The sequence below is a fragment of the Grampus griseus genome (genome assembly GCF_964374135.1).
Source record: "Grampus griseus genome assembly, chromosome: 18".
NCBI classification, from domain to species: domain Eukaryota; kingdom Metazoa; phylum Chordata; class Mammalia; order Artiodactyla; family Delphinidae; genus Grampus; species Grampus griseus.
The window spans coordinates 55,162,307-55,183,399 of NC_139012.1; the positions used below are offsets into that span (position 1 = coordinate 55,162,307).

At 35.6% G+C, this 21,093-nt stretch overlaps 1 protein-coding gene across 8 annotated transcripts in view; it reads left to right on the plus strand.

The window, feature by feature from the left end:
• NAA16 (N-alpha-acetyltransferase 16, NatA auxiliary subunit) overlaps positions 1-21,093 on the plus strand; it is an 80,836-nt gene that overhangs the window by 375 nt on the left and 59,368 nt on the right. For 7 of the 8 annotated variants that reach the window (XR_014298066.1, XR_014298067.1, XM_082675702.1 and 4 more), the window contains exons 2-7: positions 3,655-3,739; positions 5,341-5,445; positions 6,888-7,045; positions 9,840-9,974; positions 15,603-15,756; positions 18,439-18,558. Coding sequence is in view for 6 of the 8 variants with exons in the window: in XM_082675702.1 (XP_082531828.1) it covers positions 3,655-3,739; positions 5,341-5,445; positions 6,888-7,045; positions 9,840-9,974; positions 15,603-15,756; positions 18,439-18,558 (757 nt within the window). In the remaining 2 variants the exon portion in view is untranslated. Of the gene's footprint in view, positions 1-3,654; positions 3,740-5,340; positions 5,446-6,887; positions 7,046-9,839; positions 9,975-14,077; positions 14,109-15,602; positions 15,757-18,438; positions 18,559-21,093 lie in introns of those variants that run through there. The other variant, XM_082675703.1, reaches the window with a different exon arrangement.

A 21,093-nucleotide genomic window follows, 5' to 3' on the forward strand; every position in this document is an offset into this window, starting at 1 on the left:
TTCTTTGTTTGTGCGCGAACCCGCACGGCCCTACCCCTGCCTCGCAGGGCCCGCCACCCCGCTCTCCTCCCTCCCTCCGCGGCCGCTCCTTCCAGAATCTTCCCGCCGCAGTCACCCTGGGCCTGGGCGCGCCGGCCGGGAGTGGCCCGTGCCCTCTGCGGCGCCTGGCGGCCGGCCTCGCGACCTCCTCCCCCCGGTCCACCCCAGTTACTTTTGCCAGCATCCCTGCGTCCAGGTGTTCGTTCACTGCCTTATGTGGAATCTATTGCACAGCGCACCTCGACACCTTTGAAAGCAGGAGCGATCCTGTAATGGGGTGGGATCCGATTTATACCGGTTACGGGAAACTAAAACCCCGGAGACTCATCCTCCCTTTGGTAGAGAGTTTGCCTATTTTTGGTGTGTCGTACTAAGCCTCTTTGGGAAGTACGTGACTCGAAGTGCATTTCTAAGTTCAAAAGCCGAACGTAGCTCTGATTGTTTTTAACTCGTACAGGCCCTGTAAGTGGTTAAAGCCGCGCGGACTGGCTGGTATTGCACTTGAGGGGTGCATTTACTTTGATTCCGAGCAGAAACCTGAATAATGGCCCCGTAATGATGACGGCTGCCGGGTGGAGAGGGGAGTTTTCTGTGGGTTATATGTCACAGTCCTGGTACCTTAATGGTTTTCCAGGGAGGAGGGGCAACATGCCTTTGCTTTTCTCAATAGACACTGGAGACTGATTGTCTTTCATCTGAAAACCAGCGTTTAGATTTTAAGGGTGAATTTATTAATCAGAGCTTGTGTTGGTTATATGACCATTAGCTGTTGCTTACCTTTATTATATATAAAATAAAGTATAAGCAATTGCAGATAAAAAAAAATCATAGTAGCCGTTCTGTTTCAAACCAAATAGAAACGTCACACTTAGTTTTCAGAATGTTACAAAAGCTACATAGTATATGGGATGAAAATTTTGTCTTAATTTTATATGGTGCTCAGTGTTGTGCAAATGATGAGAAACGAGTGTAAAAACATAAATCTAATTAAAGCATTGTGGCAGATTGCTTCATTCGACTTTGCATATATTTTTTCTTTATTTTACTTTCATTTTTCTCATACCCTTGTATTTTTCGCAGTGTGGAATTGGAGAAGTGAACTTTTTTGCCCCTTTTGGGTGGGGTGTTTTGTTGTTATTTTTTTGGTCTAAGGAAACTGAAACATGTTAATGAAAAATTATATAAATTGTTGGATTTTAGGACATTTGGTATTATACCTAAAAGATGACAGACACTTATTTTCTCTCTGTATGGATATTTTCTAGTTCAAATCATGTTATCAGTAGCATAATGAAAAACAATTATATTATTTATTATTACTCTAGTTATAAAAAAATGTAAAGACCACTGCAGAGTTAATTTTATCCCCAAATAAATTGGGAAATGCTAAACATTTTTTATCTGGGTATGTAATGCTTATTATAACGTTACATGAATTTAGGAGGATACTGCAAAAGTGAATGATTTGATTGTCTCAAATTGCAATAAGTGTGAGTAAAGTTTTACTATGACAAATTCCATAGCAAACAGAAGTCTATAATAAAATTATTCTTTAAAGTTTGGTTGGTGGACCAAAATGCTTTGCCACCAACAGTAATTTTTAAAAAATTATCATTTTACTGAAAGACACCCATACCAAATTCACCAGGTTGCTTATCACATGTTCTGCATGGCTTGTACCTGCCTATCTTATTCCCCAGATTAGCTGTTAGCATTATGTTTTGTTGAATTTTGGAGCTATTGCAGGCCCTCTTTTACAAATGAGACAATCAAACCCAGGGATGGTAAATGACTAAGTATCTAAGGTTCTTGGTCTGGTTAGTAGCAAAGTTGAAACTAGAGTCTATCTTTTCTACTAAGTAGATATTCCTTACTGAACTTAAGACTTTTCTTTAACCTGAGTACTCGGATACTGGAGATGACCACCTGGGCTTGAATTGTGGCTCTGATACTTACTGGCTGTGTAAACTCAGTAACTGTGCCTCAGTCTGTCCATCTAAAATGTAGATAACGTGCATCTCATAGGCTTTCCTGGTATTTAAGTAAGGAATAAATGAGAACAGTGCCTGACACATAGTAAGTGCTTCCAATAAGTGTTAACTATTACTATTACTGTTATTGGTAGTATGATATTATTACTTCCAGATCACTTGGTAAGGCAGAAAAAAAATAATATTTCTCTTCTTTTCCTCTTCCCCAGTATTTCCTTCTGCTTGTTTTTTGGTTTGTGTTTTTTTTAAAATATTTTTGGAATACGTAATATATTCGCATGGTTCAAAATTCAGGTTTTCCGATCCTCTTTCCCAGCCACTAAGTTCTCTTCCCCATAGGCAATCAGGAAGCCTTAATATAAAGATGTTTTTCTGTGAATACTTTTCTAATTCTCCTCTCCATATCCCACCCCTGTTGGCAAGAATTAATCTCTTCCTCCTCCTTTGCTGGTACTGTTTTGCTTTGAACTTGAATGTATATATTGACTATGTATTGAGCAGTTCTTATTTGTCTAGAACCTGAGGATGCAGCAGTGTTTAAAGTAGGCAAGATCCCTGTTCTCAGGAGCTTACAGTATGGTGGGGAAGATAGACACTAAATAAGTACAGAAATGAGTAAGAATGTCAGGAAGTGATAGCGCCGTGTAGAAAATAGAGTAATATGATAGAGTGTTTTGGGGGTGCTGTAAGAGGCTGGCATTGTTAGAGTTGTCAGGTAGATGATATGTAAAACTTGATCGTAGGGAATCAGCCATGGGAAGATGTGGGGAGGAACAACATTTCAGGGGGTGGAAGGAACACAAGTGCAGAGGCCCTGAGGTGAGGATGAGCTTGGCACGCTGAGTACTAAAAAGAAAACCCGTAACCACGTAAGTGAAAGATTGAGTTAAAGATGCGGTGTTCTGGTGGTTAATGGCTGTGGAAGGCAGGCGTGATTACTTAGCCTGGCTGGTGGCATTGAGGAATAAAGAGGGTTTATTCCTAAATAAATCTAGTCTAATACAAGTGTAAGAGATTTGCTTACACTTGTATTAGACTACAAGTGATGGAAAGACCATAGTCTTGGAGTCAGAGGAGAGTTTGCAACTAAGCTGAGCCACTTGTAAATTAATCTAATGGACTTTTAAATTTCAGTTTCTACATCTGTAAGGTGGAGGTCATGACACCTACCTTAAGGAGTTGTGAGTTATAGCAAGTTTTGTACAGACACGTGGTAGTTGCTCAGTAAATAGCAGTATTTTTTTGTGTGTATGCCTTGGTTCCATTCTTGAAGTAGCAAAGACTTTTAATGCAGTTTCTAGTATTTTTCTGTGTTATCACATGTTTTTGCTTTTGGATTTTGAATAAAAGAAAGCTGTAGCAGTGTGTTGGTTGACAATTAAGGTGTTTTTTTCTTTATCTTCTATAAAAGTAAAGATACTCGGATACCAGAATAGTTTGGCAAGGAGCAGGTTACAGAAGTAAACTTCATGTTATAACTGATACGAATTGATACAAAACCTTTCCATCACGTATGTTTTAGACCTAATTTTGGATCTTGAATTTAGAATTTATATAATGGAATGAAAAGTTGCTACATGTGTATTCATTTTATATAATAATTTTTGTTCATATTTCTTTACAGAAATGTTATGAACAGAAGCAATACAAAAATGGCCTCAAGTTTTGCAAGTTGATTCTTTCAAATCCAAAATTTGCTGAACATGGAGGTATTATCTCACCTATGAGAGATTACTTTGGGGAAATCTAATTCTAAAACCAGATGGATAGGATTCCCAACTGTGAGGGAAGAATACTTCCCAGATTCCATGGCCTTGTAGTTCTCTATTAGAGTGCATAAATGTTTAACGTTTTCAGATATGCCTCATATCATTCTTATTCTAGATTACTTCTTTTATGCTTAGGCATATTTACAGTCTTTACTTTTAGATGAGAAATGATTGGTTGATATATTGGTGAGTAATTGGCATATATACCTGTATTTTTATAGACCTGATTTCATTTGTTACTTTGAATAGAATTTAAGTTTATCCCTTGATTTCTCGTGTGTAAAATTAGAACAATATTTGCAACACCAAAGTAGTATGAAGATACAATCAAATGCATTTTATTTTTTGGTAGATGTATTTTTTTTATCTATCTGCTAACCTTCATATGTAAATAAGATACTACTGATTTACCATTGTGTTATCTTGGGTTGTTTTTCTAGCACTGATGTTAGTAAGTCTGTATTTGCTTGTCTCATCCTTTTTCGCTGGTTACCAGTGTTTGGTAAAAGGATGGATCAGGTTAGACATGTAAATTATGGTCCTGTAGCAGAGCAAAACTGATTGGGGTTTCTGAATATTAGACTTGAGTAATTATTGAGACCATCTTTTTGGGAAAATAGACTGACCCTACTCGGCTTTCTAATAACACTTAAAACATTCTTTGAAGGAAATGGAAAGAAGTAGTTTCATAGAATTTTAGAAATTAAAGCTTGTTTTCAAGCTGTTTAGCAGTGGAACCCTTATCCAAAGGGGAGCTTGTGGGGAAATTCATTATGTAAAAACAGATAAAAAAATAAGATGTTTGGTCATAGGGGCCTGGACTGCTGGATCACCCGTTCTGAAAACCATAGTCCATAGAGATCAGTTTGAAAACCATTGTTCTTGTCTAATTCCCATGTTGTGGATTATTCAGAGAATTATTTCATTCTAAACAATCTTTGATTAACTACCTTCAACATATTCTTGGGTTGCCTTCAACATGTTCTTGGGTTGCCACTCATGCTTTTCAAATGCAAACTGATGTTAATTAGCCTAAGTGGGATTCATTGGAATAAACTTGCAGCCAAAAATGAAGTCTGTTCCAATAATGAGTAAGGTGATTTTTAGATTCTGTACATCTCTTTAAGGTAGATTGAATGATTTTGTGGGGTATAAATCAGATGATTTGATTCTTAGTAGGCTTGATCTCAGGTGAAAGCTGAGGTCTGTTGCGGTAGACTTAACTCAACAGGACTCAGGACCCTGCTGTGTTACCTTTTTTCAGCAGAATAATCTTAACCTCCTTTATAGAGTCTTCAGAAAGACAGAAAGCATTTTACCAACTCAGTCCCAGCCTGAGGAATTTCAGAAAAGGACTTGGGCTAAGCTTTAAGCAGATACGTAAATATACTTTTACTTTTTTTATTTGGAGAGAAATTCTTCTAACTATAGGATTAAAAGGATGAATAATGTAAGTATTGGTAGAGCTCAGATATTAAAATAGTGCTAAGAGAATAATTTGAATTTTTCATGTGTAAATAGAGGTTAAAAATGTTTTTCAGAGACTTTGGCTATGAAAGGATTAACATTGAACTGTTTAGGAAAAAAAGAAGAGGCGTATGAATTTGTTCGTAAAGGACTTCGTAATGATGTCAAGAGTCATGTCTGTATCCTTTTGCAGTAGTTGAATAGTTTAATTTCATTTATGTATTTTCCATTTATGAGTTTTTTCTAACTCAAATTAAAAAAAACTTCACTATGAAAAATTTTAAACTATATGGAAGAGTGAATGTAATGAACTTTATGTACCCATTATCAAGTGTCAATAATTATCAACATTTTTAATATTAGTTTCATCTGTTCCCTACTTCTTATTTTTTTTGTTTATTAGAGTATTTTAAAGAGAATTACTATGCACTGTATATTTACTGCAGTTGTGCCTAGTGTGAGAGAATAGTAACTAATAATTATATGTGATTTAAAACCCATTTTTTTCCTATATATCCATAAACTGAGTGATACTTTCCTCATTCCAAATAATGACTTACCTGTATAGTACTTACCTGTATAGTAAAACTTGTGTTCCTTAAAAGTTCCTTAAACTTTCCTTTAGAAAGTTTAGGAGAAAAATTCAGAAGCAACTTGATGTAAAATAGATTTTATTTAGTATTAAATATTATGTTGATTTTCAGCTTGGTTTCTGTTGCACAGGGACTTAGCTGTTACTTCACTGGGTACTTAACAATCGTATTTTTCATTGACTAGTATCCCAGTTCGTTAAAAAAACAAAAATATTCTTTAGGGATGGATCGTTGAAATTGTTTTAATCTCTGTTTTACCTATTTATATACTTAACAACCTTTTCACATATTACCCTTGTACCTTAATTTTTAACATTTAAATCATCTAGCTATTGGCCAGTATTGAACGTCAGTAGTCTTAGTGGTGTTTTTACATATTTAGCTTAGGGTTCTCTCAAAATACTAAATACTTATTTCTTTATCCCAGTGCTTACCCCAGAGCGAAGAGAGAGGGCATGTAAGTATGATAGTTTTTTGGCTCCAAGATATCCTAAGACTTGACTTTACATTAAATAAAGACTTAATTTTTGTGGTCTTTAATATCACTAGTGAATTAATTGATGGTTACATGTTGTTTTATAATTGATTGAATATATACTTGTTTTAAAAGATAATTGCAATTTTTATATAATACATATTCTGTTTCCTTACATAGTGTTTGAGAATAAGTGAGTGTTGAGGTGCTGGCATAGGAAAGTGAGGGGATAGGCAACATGAAGAATTTTTACCAATAATTTTCTAAGGTTACTTAAAAATATATTACGGAAAATTTCAGACGTGTACACAAGTAGAATAGAATAATGCACCCCTATCCGCCTATCACCTAGCTTCAGTAATTTAACAGTTGTCAATCAAGGCAGATCTGGTTTCATATTTTGTCACCTGCTTACTATCCCCCTCCCTCTGAGGCCAGATCATTCTGAAGTAAGTCCCAAACAAAATACCATTTTGCTAAGGTAAGCTTTCTGTTAGACATGTAGCATAGTATATTCTAGTAGCTGTGAATGTCTGTTTCCTTAACTTAATAGGTTGGCATGTATATGGACTCTTGCAGCGTTCTGATAAGAAGTATGATGAAGCTATTAAGTGTTACCGAAATGCCCTCAAATTAGATAAAGATAATCTGCAAATTTTGAGGGATCTCTCTCTGTTACAGATCCAAATGAGAGACCTTGAAGGTTATCGAGTAAGTACTTTAGTCTTAAATGTACATGTTTTTATAATAGATATAATTTAAAAGCATGTGAATTCAGAATGAGGTGAACTTAAGACGAGATCATGTAGACTTGATTGTTCATTACAGTCTGTAGTAGAAGGGAAAAGTCACTTTGGATCTTCCCTCCAATAATATTAGTGGAACTGCATACTTTTTAAAAAAATTAATTTATTTATTTATTCTTGGCTGCATTGGGTCTTCATTGCTGTGTGCAGGCTTTCTCTAGTTGCGACGAGCAGGGGCTTCTCTTCATTGGCGGTGTGCAGGCTTCTCATTGCGGTGGCTTCTCTTGTGGAACATGGGTTCTAAGCGCGTGGGCTTCAGTAGTCGTGGTGCGTGGGCTCAGTAGTTGTAGCGCACTGGCTTGGTTGCTTTGCGACATGTGGGATCTTCCTAGACCAAGGATTGAACCCGTGTCCCCTGAATTGGCAGGCGGATTCTTAACCACTGTGCCACCAGGGAAGTCCCTGGAAGTGCATACTTGATCATCAAAAAAGGATAACTAGTTTATTCATTTTATGGTTTTTTACTTAATTAAAAAAATTTTTTTGGCTGCGTTGGGTCTTTGTTGCTTTGTGTGGCCTTTCTCTAGTTGTGGCAAGCGGGGGCTACTCTTTGTTGCGGTGCGCGGGCTTCTCATTGCGGTGGCTTCTCTTGTTGTGGAGCGTGGGCTCTAGGCATGCGGGCTTCAGTAGTTGTGGCACGCAGGCTTCAGTAGTTGTAGCACGCGGGCTCAGTAGTTGTGGCATGCAGTCCCTAGAGCACGCGAGCTTCAGTAGTTGTGGTGCACAGGCTCAGTAGTTGTGGGTGGCTCGTGGGCTTAGTTGATCCGTGACGTGTGGGATCTTCCTGGACCACGGTTTGAACCCATGTCCTTTGCATTGGCAAGCGGATTCTTAACCACTGCACCACCAGGGAGGTCCCTCATTTAATGCTTTTTGAAAAGCTAGAATATCGCCTATGTGCTAATGCTGTACTATATTCTTTGTGGGCTTGATATTTACAGATTTGGTAAACAGAGCTTTTATAATTAAAATCTAAATGTGGAGATTAATTAGCTTTCTTCATTATGGTTTAGAAAATACAAAATATTGTGAGGATTGCCATAAATGTAGTCCCAGGCCTTTTCACACTGTTACCTTCAACTCTGCTGGGCATCTCCATGTGCTTACTCCACTTAGTTTCCTAAATCCAGTATGTCCAAAATGGAATTATCTCACTTTCTCATGTGAAGGAGGCTACCAACTCTTAATAGTTCTGTTTAGATAAGTCTTTTTTCATTTACTGTTGTCCTTCTACTGCCATGTAAGTCTTTGCATAGATTTTTGCAGAAGTTTCAAGGGTTCCTCTGAGCTTAATAATGGTACCATTCATCACGATTGTGTGAATTTTCTTCATTAGGACTTAGCAGCCTAAGTTTGGTGAGAGTTAAAATCAGTTATCTTTAGAAATAAAGAAATTAGTAATGGTGACAGACTGGTTGCTAGGAGGGGTAGTGAAATAAATGAAGATAAAAGAGCTGGTGGTTAGAAGTTAAGGATTCAAGGAACTAGAGGTACTGGGGTGTCCAAGAACAAGGACAGGAAGGTCACTGAGTGACAGTGTTGGCAGCATAGGAGCTGTAGCGAGAGTGAGTATCTGAATTTATGATTTCTGGGTGGCAGTAAGGTCTAGGGTGTGGTGGTGGAAGTGGGTCCCTGAAGTGGGGTGGAGATCATTGTAGATGAGGAAATCGTGGATCTAAGAAGATAGGTTATTGGATAGGTGACCCACAGTGTTGCATTTGCCCAGAATAATGGCAGAATTTGGTAGAGAGATGAAAGCTGAGTCAGACTTTAATGAAGTGGGGGAGTGACAGAGAAGCAACAGTGAAAGTAAGGGTGATACAGTGGTAGAGCTTAATGACATATGCCTAAAAGGAGCAGACATTTACACATGAATGTAGAGGAGTGATATTGTCTAAGTTGTTTTGTTGAAGGTATCTTCTTTTAAAAAGATCTGATCATGGTTCTCCTTGTGGCATGTAGCGTGGATGGACGGCACCCATTCCAACAACAGAGTCACAGAAGCTAAACATTACATTTTCAAAACTCGTTGCAGCTAGTGTTCTTCACGAGACCCTGTTCGGCCAAGCAAAGTTGCACTTGCCTAAAAGTTGGAGGCGGATATGAGCTATGAAGAAGTGGGAGCTGTGTAGGGAGGTTAGATTTTCTGCTGGTCTGAAGGCATCTTGATTCTTCTGGAGCAGCCATGGTGGAATTTCTGGTGTTTTCTCACTAATGTCGTAGATATTGAACTGTCTTAGAGTAGCAGCAGTGGTGTTTCTGCTAGAAAAGTCCAGTCACATGTTTGAGTGTTTTCCCTGGCTGTGTCCATCCTATCTCTGGGGCCTATTATAATAATGTAAAATATGTTGTGATTTCATATAACAATATTATAAACAGTAAACTCTAGTTTCATAAAAAGCTATCTTAGTCTCTCTTCTGAGATGTTTAGTTACCAGAAGAAATTCTCATTATATAAAGGTAATTTTATAGGGCAACCTAAAACCATTGACCCCAAGGACATTACATTACAGGGTATTCTGGAACTTAAGTTTAGATCAGGAACATAAAAAGTATTTCTGTTTGTTCAGAGATGTTTGTTCATTGAATTCATTAGAAAGGAATTAAAGGTATTTTTTCTTAAAACTCTGTGATGAATTATATTTTAGAGAAACTTAAGAAAGTGAAAAAAATTTTAAAGAATTGTTTTTTTTTTAAAGGAGACGAGATATCAGCTTCTTCAGTTGCGCCCAACACAACGTGCATCCTGGATTGGATATGCTATTGCATACCACTTACTGAAAGATTATGATATGGCACTAAAACTATTGGAAGAATTTAGACAAACTCAGCAAGTAAGAACTGCATTTTAACATTTTCTTCTACCTTCACAAACTAAAATAGTTAACTTCTATATTGCCTCCACCCGCAAGCATGAGTTAGTCTTTCAGACCTATGGAAGAACTTGAAAAATTTTTGAAATAATTGGAAGAAGTTAAAACAAAGAATTCTTAATACAAAATAAATAATATAAAGATTTTTGTATACTATAATTTCAGCAATATTCAAATGAATAAAGTAAAGAATACATGAAATGAAAATAGTTTTGTGACTGTGGGACTTGTTTCTCTAATATATATTGCTTTATATTTTATATAAATACGTTAATACATACATTTTAATATATATGTAAAATAGAAAAATACAAAAAATACACTGTGTATCACAAGAGAAATTAAAAAGATGTTAACATTTTGCCGTAATTGCTCCAGATTTAATTATTTTTTAAAGAAATGTTACAGAAACAGCTGCAGTCTTCCCACATCCCTCCCTAGAGGTAGCCACTATTCCGAAATTGGTACAGATCATTTCTTGTCATGTTTACATTATGTTTTAAGTCCATGAAAGTTACAAACTATTATTTTGTATATTTAAAATTTTACATGAATGACATGTAGTTTTTAAAATTCAACATTTCTTGAGATATATCTATGTTGATACATGTTGACTGGTTTATTCATTTTAAACTGCTGTTTGGTGTTCTGTTATATAGATAAGCTAAAGTTAATCTACCGTACTTTGTCTGTATTAAAAATTAGTGCTGCAGTGAATATTCTTGTCTGCTGTTTCATTAGCCACATTTGTGAGTTCCTCTTCAGTTTATACCTAAAACTGGAATTGCAGAGTTGTGGCTCTGTGTATTTAGTTTTACTAATTTGAAGCACCTGTACTAATTTACATGCCCGCTAGCAAGGTTTTATGCTTATTGTTTGCCTATATCCTTACTGACACTTGATGTCAGCTTTATTATTTTTTCCATTCTTCTGGATGTGAAGAAGTTTATCTCATTATTTTTCTTTTTTTAACTTTTATTTATTTATTTATTTTTTGACTATGCTGCATGGCTTGCAGGGATCTTAGTTCCCCGACCAGCGATTGAACCTGGGCCCTCAGCAGTGAAAGTTCCAAGTCCTAACCACTGGACCACCAGGGAATTCCCTCATTATTCTTTTAATTTGTGTTTCTTTGATTATTAGTGAGGGATATTGGAATAAGAGATATTATCTGTACTTTTCTTTTGATGTCTCTGTCTGGCCTCATGGCATGAGTTAGGAAGTGTTCCCTCTTTTGAAAGAGTTTGTGATAGATGGTGTTAGTTCTTATATAAATATTGGTCCATTTCATCTAGGTAATCTAATTTGTTGGCATACAACTCTTCATAATAGTCCCTTATAATCCTTTTTATTTTTGTAGGGTTTGTGGTAATGTCCCTCCTTTTATTCTCAATTTTAGTAGTCTTCTCTTTTTCTTTCTTGGTCATTCCAGCTAAAGGTTTGTCAATTTTGTGAATCTTGTCAAAGAACCAACTTGTAGTTTTGTTAAATTTCTCTGTGGGTGTGCTGGTGTATGTATGCTTTAGCACTCAGCCAGGCAGCTTACAACTCTACCTTAGCTTTCGCCTCAAGGTGAAAGGTCAGAGTCCCAAGGTCAGCAAGAGGTGAGAGTTTAGGGCTTTCTCAGGTCTTTCTTGAACGTGTGTGTAACTCTGTATGTGTGTGTGACTTTTCAAGCCCCTGTGGACATCACATTTCCCAGCTTTTACTTTCAGGTTTTTGTTTAGTCTGTTGTTTGTCCTGACTGTTAGCCGTCTTTCAGGCACTGTAAAGGTAAAACACATGCCTGTAATCACTTTTAATAAGCACTTTTGGCCCTTCCCTTCCCCCCAAGGCTTTTTTGCTCTGGGCAAACTCTGAGGTAGGCTTGTACTTGGAGGCTTGCAGTGAACCAGCAGATAGGTCAGTTAATTACAGGTCTTTGGGAGTGAGGAAAGAGCTCCAGCTTTATTGTTCTCACTGGTGGCTGTCAAGCTGCTCTGGGAAGACAAGCTTATTTTTCAAGGCTACTCTGTAGCTGGAGAGCACTGGACAGGATTAGGGCAAGTTAAAATGACACAAAACTCACTGGTCTTACCAAGATCTAGCTGTTTTCTTCAATAAATGCTCCCCAGGTGTGCCGTAAGCCTCTGGTTAATTTCCAGAGTTCTGAAAAAGGTGATTCTGACAGTTGTTGCCAGTTCTTTCCTCGCTCTTTTGGAGAGGTGAAGTTTTGGAGTTCTTTCTGTACTCTGCCGGTTTTCCTGACATCATCCTCTTTGTATTTTCTTGATGAAAACTTCTTCTTTTGACACATTACCCTAAAAGCAAGGTATTGTTTTTTGGAATGATAGCCAAACTAATTTTACCTGCTAGAGTGGTAAACTTTTTTTCACTTTTCATTTATCCAGTAATTCTCATTACAGAGTACACATGGTAACAGTCCCCTATTCTACCTTTCTGTCCCTGCCTTGCTATCCAGAGTCTAGTTCAGAGAAGACATGGAAGAACACAGCCCGCCATATGTCTAAATAATGCACGTTCAACATTTTTATATGTATTTTAGGCATTCTCTACGGTTTTTGCTACAATAGAGTAGTAAATAGTTCTTTTATGTCACCTCACCGTCTCTTCCCCATTCTCCTGATAATAGTTATATGAATATTTCTGGTTCTTTAAGTGTAACCTTTATAACATTAGGGAATATACTTACACTTTTGTGTCCTAAGCCAGCAAATGGCAGGAATTCCTTGTTTCTCATGGCTGAATATTATTCTGTTGTATATATATATCACATCTTTATCCATTCATTTGTTGATGGACACTTAGGTTGTTTCCATATCTTGACTACTGTGAATAATGCTGCAGTGAATATCTCCGCCCCCACCTTAGCATCCAGTTCTCTGGGGCTGTCTGCTTTCTTTGAAGAAGAGCTCTTGACTCTTTGAGTGGGATGGATGCGTGGTTACAGGGTAATATTTTAAACAAGGATTTGGCTGCTGAGTTGATGGAAATGGGGTCAGGGTCAGCCTTTCAGTTAATCCCTTAATCTTGAGCCCCATTTCTCATTCCTGCACCCTCTGTTTACTTGTCATTTCAGAATCCTGACCCTGTTTGGTGATTTCCAGGGCAGATAGCCACCCTCCCTAAAGATTTCCTCTAGGCTTTACTCTAGGCTTTAACTTCTGCTTTACTTCATCCCTTATTCTTCATTTGCTTTCCGTTTCCCAGAAGTTTGTTGAAATCTCATATGTTCTATTTTCATAAGTTAATATATTTTTAAACCCTCTATTATTTTTATTCTCATAAGGGAGTGTGGTAAGTTCATCATGTTTACTTAGATTCTTAGCTTTTTACTGCGAACTAGAGAATTCTCTATTGAGACTAGTTCTTTGTCTTTATCCAGGAATCAAGTCCTTACCATAGGAAGGTGTACTGTACCATATTCACTGGGGTTTGATAAACACTCTTTCATTTTAAATACAATCTTATTGCAATTTGATGGTTAAAATTAGGTGTGTGGAATTTTCTTATTTTTTGTAATAATAAGTATAATTAAGAGGTATACAAGGCTTTTTTGAGGTATAATACATGCCATAAAATTTACCCATGTCAGTTGTACATCTCAAAGATTTTTTTTTGTAAATTTATAGTCATGTAGTCATTACCACAGTCCAGTTTTAGAATGTTTCGTCACCCCCCCAAAAGTTCTTTTGTGCCCATTTGTCGGTTTCCACTCATCCCCAGCCAACCACTGATCTGCTTTTTGTCTCTATAGATTTGCCCTTTTTGGAAACTTCGAATAAAGGCAATCAAATGCAGCGTTTTCTCTCGAAATTCTTTTATTCATAATGCTTTTGAGATTCACCTGTGTTAGAGCATGTATTAGTGGTTCATTCCTTTTAATGCTGAATACTGTTTCATTATATGGATACACTGTAGTCTATGGATAACACTTTGTTTATCCATTCATTAATTGGTGGACATATATATTGTTTTTAGTTTTAGTTGTTATGAATAATGCTGCTATGAACATTTGTGCATAAGTTTTTGTGTGGACATATGTTTTTATTTCTTTTGGGTAGATACCTAGGAATGAAATTACTTGGTTATATGGTAAGTATATATTTAACTTTTTAATAAACTGCCCAGTTGTTTTCCTACGTGGCTGAACCATTTTACATTCCTACTAGCAATGTGTGAGAATTCCAGTTTCTACCCATCCCCACACCTGTTACTGTCCAATTTTTTGATGATAGCCATCTTAGTGGATATGTAGTAGTATCTGTTTTAGTTGTGTCTCTGCATTTTTCTAACAACTAATGCTATTGAGCATTTTATCATGTTCTTATTAGCCATTTATATTTCTTCTTTGATGAAATGTCTGTTCACCTCTTTTGCCCATTTTTTAGTTGGGTTATTTGTCTTACAGCTGAGTTGTAAGAGTTTCTTGAATATTCTCAATACAAGTTCCTTATCAGATAGATCATTTGCAAATATTTTCTCCTAGTCTATAACTTGTATTTTTATGTTATTAATGGTGTCTTTTGAAGAGGAAAGTTTATAATTTTGTTGAAGTCCAATTTACCTGTTTTTTCTTTTATGCAAAGGGTCACAAAGATTTTCTCCTATTCCTCTAAGGTTTCTTTTATTGTTTTAGTGCTCACATTTAGGTCTGTGATCCATTTTGATTTAATTTTTGTAAATGGTATGAAGTATGTGTCTGTTTTTGCATATGGATATTAAATGTGTCCCACCATCATTTGTTGTAAAGACTAACCTGTCCCTGTTGAATTGTCTTGGCACATCTGTTGAAAATCAGTTGACCAGATTATAAGGGCTAATTTCTGAACCTTGTATTCTGTTCCATTGATCTATATGTGTATCCTTATGCCAATACCAACCACACTGTCTTGATTACTGTAATTTTAAAGGATGTTTGAAATTTGAAGTACATGTCTTCCTACTTTTTCTTTTTAAGATTCTTTTGTCCATGCAGGGTTCCTTTTATTTCCATTTGAATTTTAGCATCAGCTTATCAGTTTCTAAAAGCTTGCTGAGAGTTTGATAGGGATTGCATTGAATTTTTAGATCAATTTGGGGAAAATAAATATAGAGTCAAAAAAAGATTGAGTATTCTTTGGTATATGGGTCTTGTTTCTTAAATTTATTCCTGAATATTTTGTTCGTTTTGATGCTATTGTGAAAATTATTTTACTTTCATTTTTGGGTTGTTCTTTCCTAGTATATAGAAGTATAATTGATTTTCATATATTGATCTTGTATTCTGTCACCTTGCTAAACTCCTTTATGGGTTCTAGTAGGTTTTTTTTGGAAGATTCTTTAGGATTTTAATCATTGTTAGACTTTCCTTTGGTAATAGGATTTGCTAACCTCTTCACTTTTCTGTAGGCAGAAGTCCCCACTCCTTTTTTTGTTTTAAAGAATATATTAATCTTCTTTGCTGTTAATCACTCTTCTATTTGTAACTGCTTGTGGGTTGCTTTTTAAAGTCTGTGTGAATGACTGTCCTGAGAAAGCAATTAAATTAAAGATCTGTAACTGCTTTATATTATTATATAAGTAAGATAATTTGGTTATTTTTTTCAGGTTTCTCCCAACAAAATAGACTATGAATATAGTGAACTGATACTGTACCAGAATCAAGTGATGAGGGAGGCAGATCTATTTCAGGAATCTTTGGAACATATAGAAACTTATGAGAAACAGATATGTGATAAACTTTTGGTGGAAGAAATTAAAGGTAAGTTGAACTGCTTTTTCTTTTTTATTGGCTTCAGTTAAAGAAAAGAATAAAACCTATATACTTTATTATGTCTGAACACTTAAATGAGACTTACTATATATCAGGCAATGTTCTCAACACTTTATTATTAAGCCATTATTAATTAATGTAATGGCTTAATAATAAAATTAATGTAATCTTCATAACAACCCTATGATGTAGTTGTTACATCCATTTTAGAGATCAGGAACTGAGGAACAGAGAGGTAAGTGACTTGCCCAGAGTCACACAGCTAAGTAATCTGGGTAGTGCTGGATTTGAGTGCAGGGATTTTGACTCCAGATTCCATTTTCTTAAGCAGTATGTTATACTGCCTTCATATTCAACCCCCTCCCCCAGTATTTATCTCCATATATAGTAAAATGAGAAGAGGAAATGACACTTGGGATCCTTGTGAAAGCAAGATTCATTTATTTTCATTATGGGCTAATTAAGAAGACAGGATTCTGAGAAATAGTTTGTTAAGAATGTTTTTCAACAAAGTCAAACAAATTTTCTTTTTTATACATAGCTTTGCTCATCAATTACCCATTTCCTGAGCAATACCATATTAAATAGAATGTCCATCTAAATAAATAATTAGTTTAAAACTAAAATCTCATGTAGTTGCAGGACTTCTAAAGCTTAAAAATACTAGCTAAGGTTTATTTACTCTTCTGTGTTTCACAGTATGGTAACTGCTTAAACTGCTTAATTTCACTTAATTTTTAGCACCTCTAACATGGGTATTACTGATTGTCCCTTTTTATATTTGAAGAAACTAAGAGAGGTTAAGGACTTGCCCAAGTTGCCCAGCCTTTCAGGAGGTAGAGTTAATTTCTAAAAATATCTTTCTGACTTCAGAGCCTTTACTTTTTTTTTTTTTAAATTTAAATAGACTTTATTTTTTAGAGCAGTTCTAGGTTCACAGCAAAACTGAGTGGAAGGTACAAAGATTTCCTATATACCCTCTGTCCCTGCACATGCACAGTTCCTCCTACCCTCACCCCCCATCCCCCCAAGCCTGTAGTTTATATTTGGGTTCATTCTTGGTGTTGTATACCCTCTAGGTTTTAAAAAATGTATAATGACATTTAACATACTACCATTATAGTATCATACAGAGTAGTTTCACTGCCCTAAAAATCCTCTGCTCTGCCTGTTTCTCCTTGCCCCCAACCCTTGGCAACCAGTAATCCTTTTACTATCTCCATAGTTGTGCCTTTTACAGAATGTATTAGAGGTGGAAGCATACAGTATGTAGCCTTTTCAGATTGGCTTCTTTCACTTAGCAATATGCATTTAAGGTTCTTTCATGTCTTTTCATGAATCCTTTTAACTGCTATCCTCTACTCTTGTGGAGGAATGGGGCACGATCATAGTTCTTTTTTTCTCCTTTTATTATTTTTTGAATTCAAGTATAGTTTAAGTTTAATGTACTGTTTATGGTTTTAACTAGTAAATGTATATGTGTGTTCACTTTGTACCAAGTAGTGTGCTGACCGTTTTAAGTACATTATTTCAGTTGATTATCATAAAAACAGACTGATGTAGTTGATACTTTGCAGGTAAGGAAATGGAAATTGGAAGTTTTGTAAGTTATTCAGTCACAAAGCTAGAAAGTGGTAAAACTGGTAGTTACACCTAGTTAGTCTTACTGTAGAGCTTGAGTAATATACAGTATAATAAAATAAATAGTAAAATGATATATATAATAATCACTGTAATATGATGATGATGAAAGCTGAAATAGTATGTATGACTGAAGACATTTCAAAGGGTTGTTTGAAACAGATTCTGTAGGGAATGGGAAAGCTTAGGGATAGAAAGTCGAGATATATTTTTTGAGATGCTCCCTTTTATCTTGATTAGGTGTGCTTTCCATTTTATCTGAAAAGTTTGTTATTTATTTATTTTGGCTGCGCCGTGCAGCTTGCAGGATCTTAGTTCCCCCACAAGGGATTGAACCCGCACCCCCTGCAGTGGAAGTGTGGAGTCTTAACCACTGGACCGCCAGGGAAGTCCCTATCTGAGAAATTTAGATTCTCATTTCCCATACCCACTTGCAATTTGTATGGCTTAGTAAAAGAAATTGAGTCTTAGAGGTGACCCCCCTGTGAACATGGTTTGTGTAGCTTCTTGCTGCGAAGTGGTATTTAGTGTTATTGTTTTGTGAGTTAAACTTCTCCAGTTTTAGTGACCTGGAAAGGACAGTAAGAGAATTGAATGGAGAATTGTTTAACATAAGAATTGATTAGGAAAAGTACATTAAAAATCTTGCAGTAGGAAGGCAGGGATATTTCATTAGAATTATTTACCAATCTATATCTAAGGTAACCTTAGTTACTTTAAACGGTGTACAAAAATGTGCGTAATGCAAAGATTTTTTACTAACAAGTTAATATCATATATACAGTGTGGGAGGGAGCCAAAAATGAATGTTAGTATAATAGAATGTGTAAGTGAAGGTTCATTTCTGAAGACAAGCTGTGAATTAATCTATGTTTAGTTATTTAAACTGCAACAAGCCCTAAAGGGAAGCACCATACCGTTGTCTTTCATAAACATCTATTATACTAATAATGCTTAGTGAAATCTCTGGAATTAGAAAGGTATTTAATGTTTAAGCAAAATGAATGTGACATTTAAACTTAATTTTAGGGGAAATGCTGTTGAAATTGGGACGATTAAAAGAAGCGAGCGAAGTATTCAAAAACTTGATTGATCGGAATGCAGAAAATTGGTGTTACTATGAAGGCTTGGAAAAAGCTCTACAGCTTAGTATGTAATGATTTTTCTCCTACCTTCTCTTAGCTAGTGTTCTTTTTTTTTTTAATTATTTATTTTTGGCTGCGATGGGTCTTCGTTGCTGCGCGTGGGCTTTTTCTCTAGTTGAGGTGAGCAGGGGCTTCTCTTGTTGCGCAGCACGGACTCTAGGCGTGCGGGCTTCAGTAGTTGTGGCTCGCGGGCTCTGGAGTGCAGGCTCAGTAGTTGTGTCGCACGGGCTTAGTTGCTCCGCGGCATGTGGGATCTTCCCGGACCAGAGATCGAACCCGTCTCCCTTGCGTTGGCAGGTGGATTCTCAACCACTGTGCCACCAGGGAAGCCCTTAGCTACTGTTTGAAGTATAGTAAAATATAAAGTTGTAAGAATATTTGAGGATGCATATTTTTAGTTTTAGCATTCATGTTTCCATTTAGGAAGATTACAGGTTAAACATGGGAGTGAAAATGAATTCAGATATTTATATTTAAGTGATAAATGCTTACAGATTATTTTAGGTTTCTTGATCCATTAAAATGTTACCAATTTACACTAACTAGAGTGGTGGGGAAGAAAATGGGCATTCCCTTTCTGGGAAATGTCATAATTATTTAGTATTTTTAAAGAATTAGAGGACTGTTACTGTCAATCTCTAAGAATAAGAATTGGGCCAAAGAAATGTTGCTGAGAGTACGTTGTATATAGCATCGGCATAAAAACTATTCTTTTACTTTCAAACTAGGCTAATTTGTGTAGAATAAATTGTATACATCGTCTTTTGAAATTTGATAACCTTGACCCTTTTCAGAAATCTAGAATATTATTCTAAATTTTCCCTAATATTCTCATAAATAAATATCTTTAATATTGCTAAAATCATATTTAGTCATGGGTAAGTAAATATATGGCTGAAATAATTATGAAACTTATATGAAATAATTATGAAACTCGAAGGTGTTGAAACAGCAGAATTTTTAAATTTAAAAAGTATGGTAAGTAGGTAGCTACCCATATTCATTTATAGTAGGAAGAGCTATGAGAAAAATTTATTTGTTGTATCTTAATTACTTGTATACATGAATCCAGGTTTTCGGTGTGTATTTAAATTTTTATATCACAAATTATTAAAAAAAGTTCCTTAAATAATTGTTTTTAAGAAAGTAATGAAAATTAAAATATTGATTAGATCAATAGTCTGTCTTTAAAAAAAAACAGGACAAAAGTCATTGTGTCTAAAGGTTGGAAATGAGAGATAACTGATTTTTCTTTAAACTACCAGTTACTGGCATGTTAATCACTTAACTGCTTTAGTAAAATGAACGTAATATGTTCCATATATCAGGATCCATGCTTACTATAAAATATATTGATTATAAAACTATTTTTTTAGGTTCCTTAGGACCTTTTCTCCCCCATGGTAGGTTCTGGAGCTCCAACTTGTGACTTCAAATAGGGCATTGAAATGGTTTGGTTTTTGTCTTAATGTAACTACATTTATAAGACTTGTTTTATCTGGGTTAGTGGGAAAATGTTTTTTATACTCATAGTTCGTCTCATTCTCTAAGATTAGGTATAAATATGAGAACTGCTTTTTAAAAATACGCAATAGGCTTCTTGTAGATTTTAGTATAAGGGTCCTTAATAGTTCATGAAGTCTCCAAATCATTAACAGAACGTGAAAATAATTTTTCACATATCCCAGTTTTTAAAATTCAACCACATTGGAGCTCCAAAGTGTATTACTGGGGGAAGGAAGGAGTCTAAACAAAATCGGACTTTACTTTTTAAAGTGCTGTGTTTATAATCTTGATACTGAACACTGCATTTACGGTGGCTTGATTGCTAGCACCAAGGGTTATTTTTATAATAATTATATTTCTGTGGTTCGAATTAAAATCCACCTAGAACCTTATAGTTTAAAAATGGGTTTGCTTTTTCTTAAAAATTCTGCTGTAAGTTATCTTATTGCTTATGTAAAATAATGCATGTAATTTCTCTTTGTAAATTATGCTGGATATTATTTTAGAATAATAAACTAGACCCAGATCCGGTTCTGCAGATTGTTAATGTAGTTTACATATAGATCCTGTATTTAGTACTATAAAATTAGGTTGGTCTTGACAGGGAAGATATAACTTTCTGTTATAAGTATATTTTATATCATAATATTTGGGAGAAGTAATTGACACTTTAAAAGTCTATTCTAATGGGGTTCTTTTTTTTGGCACCTGGACAGGGACATGAACTAATGGAGTTCTTTGTAATAGAGTTTCATTGAAGATTTTAAGTGTCAAGCCTCCTTAGAAACTGAGTTCATCTTTTAAAATATTGCATTCATGACCCTAAAACTATTGCTTCTTTAAGCCTATCTATAGGCATTATAGACTTTTGTTGGGTTTATGTGGGTTATATTGGGTTAGAGGATTTATGTAAGATACGTTATAAAGGAACATTTTCTTTTTCATGGGTTGTGCATGCAGGAATATCAGAGAAGTGCAGTGTATCTTGAGTCTGTCTTGTGTGTATATGATTTGAGTGGTGACATTTTGGTTT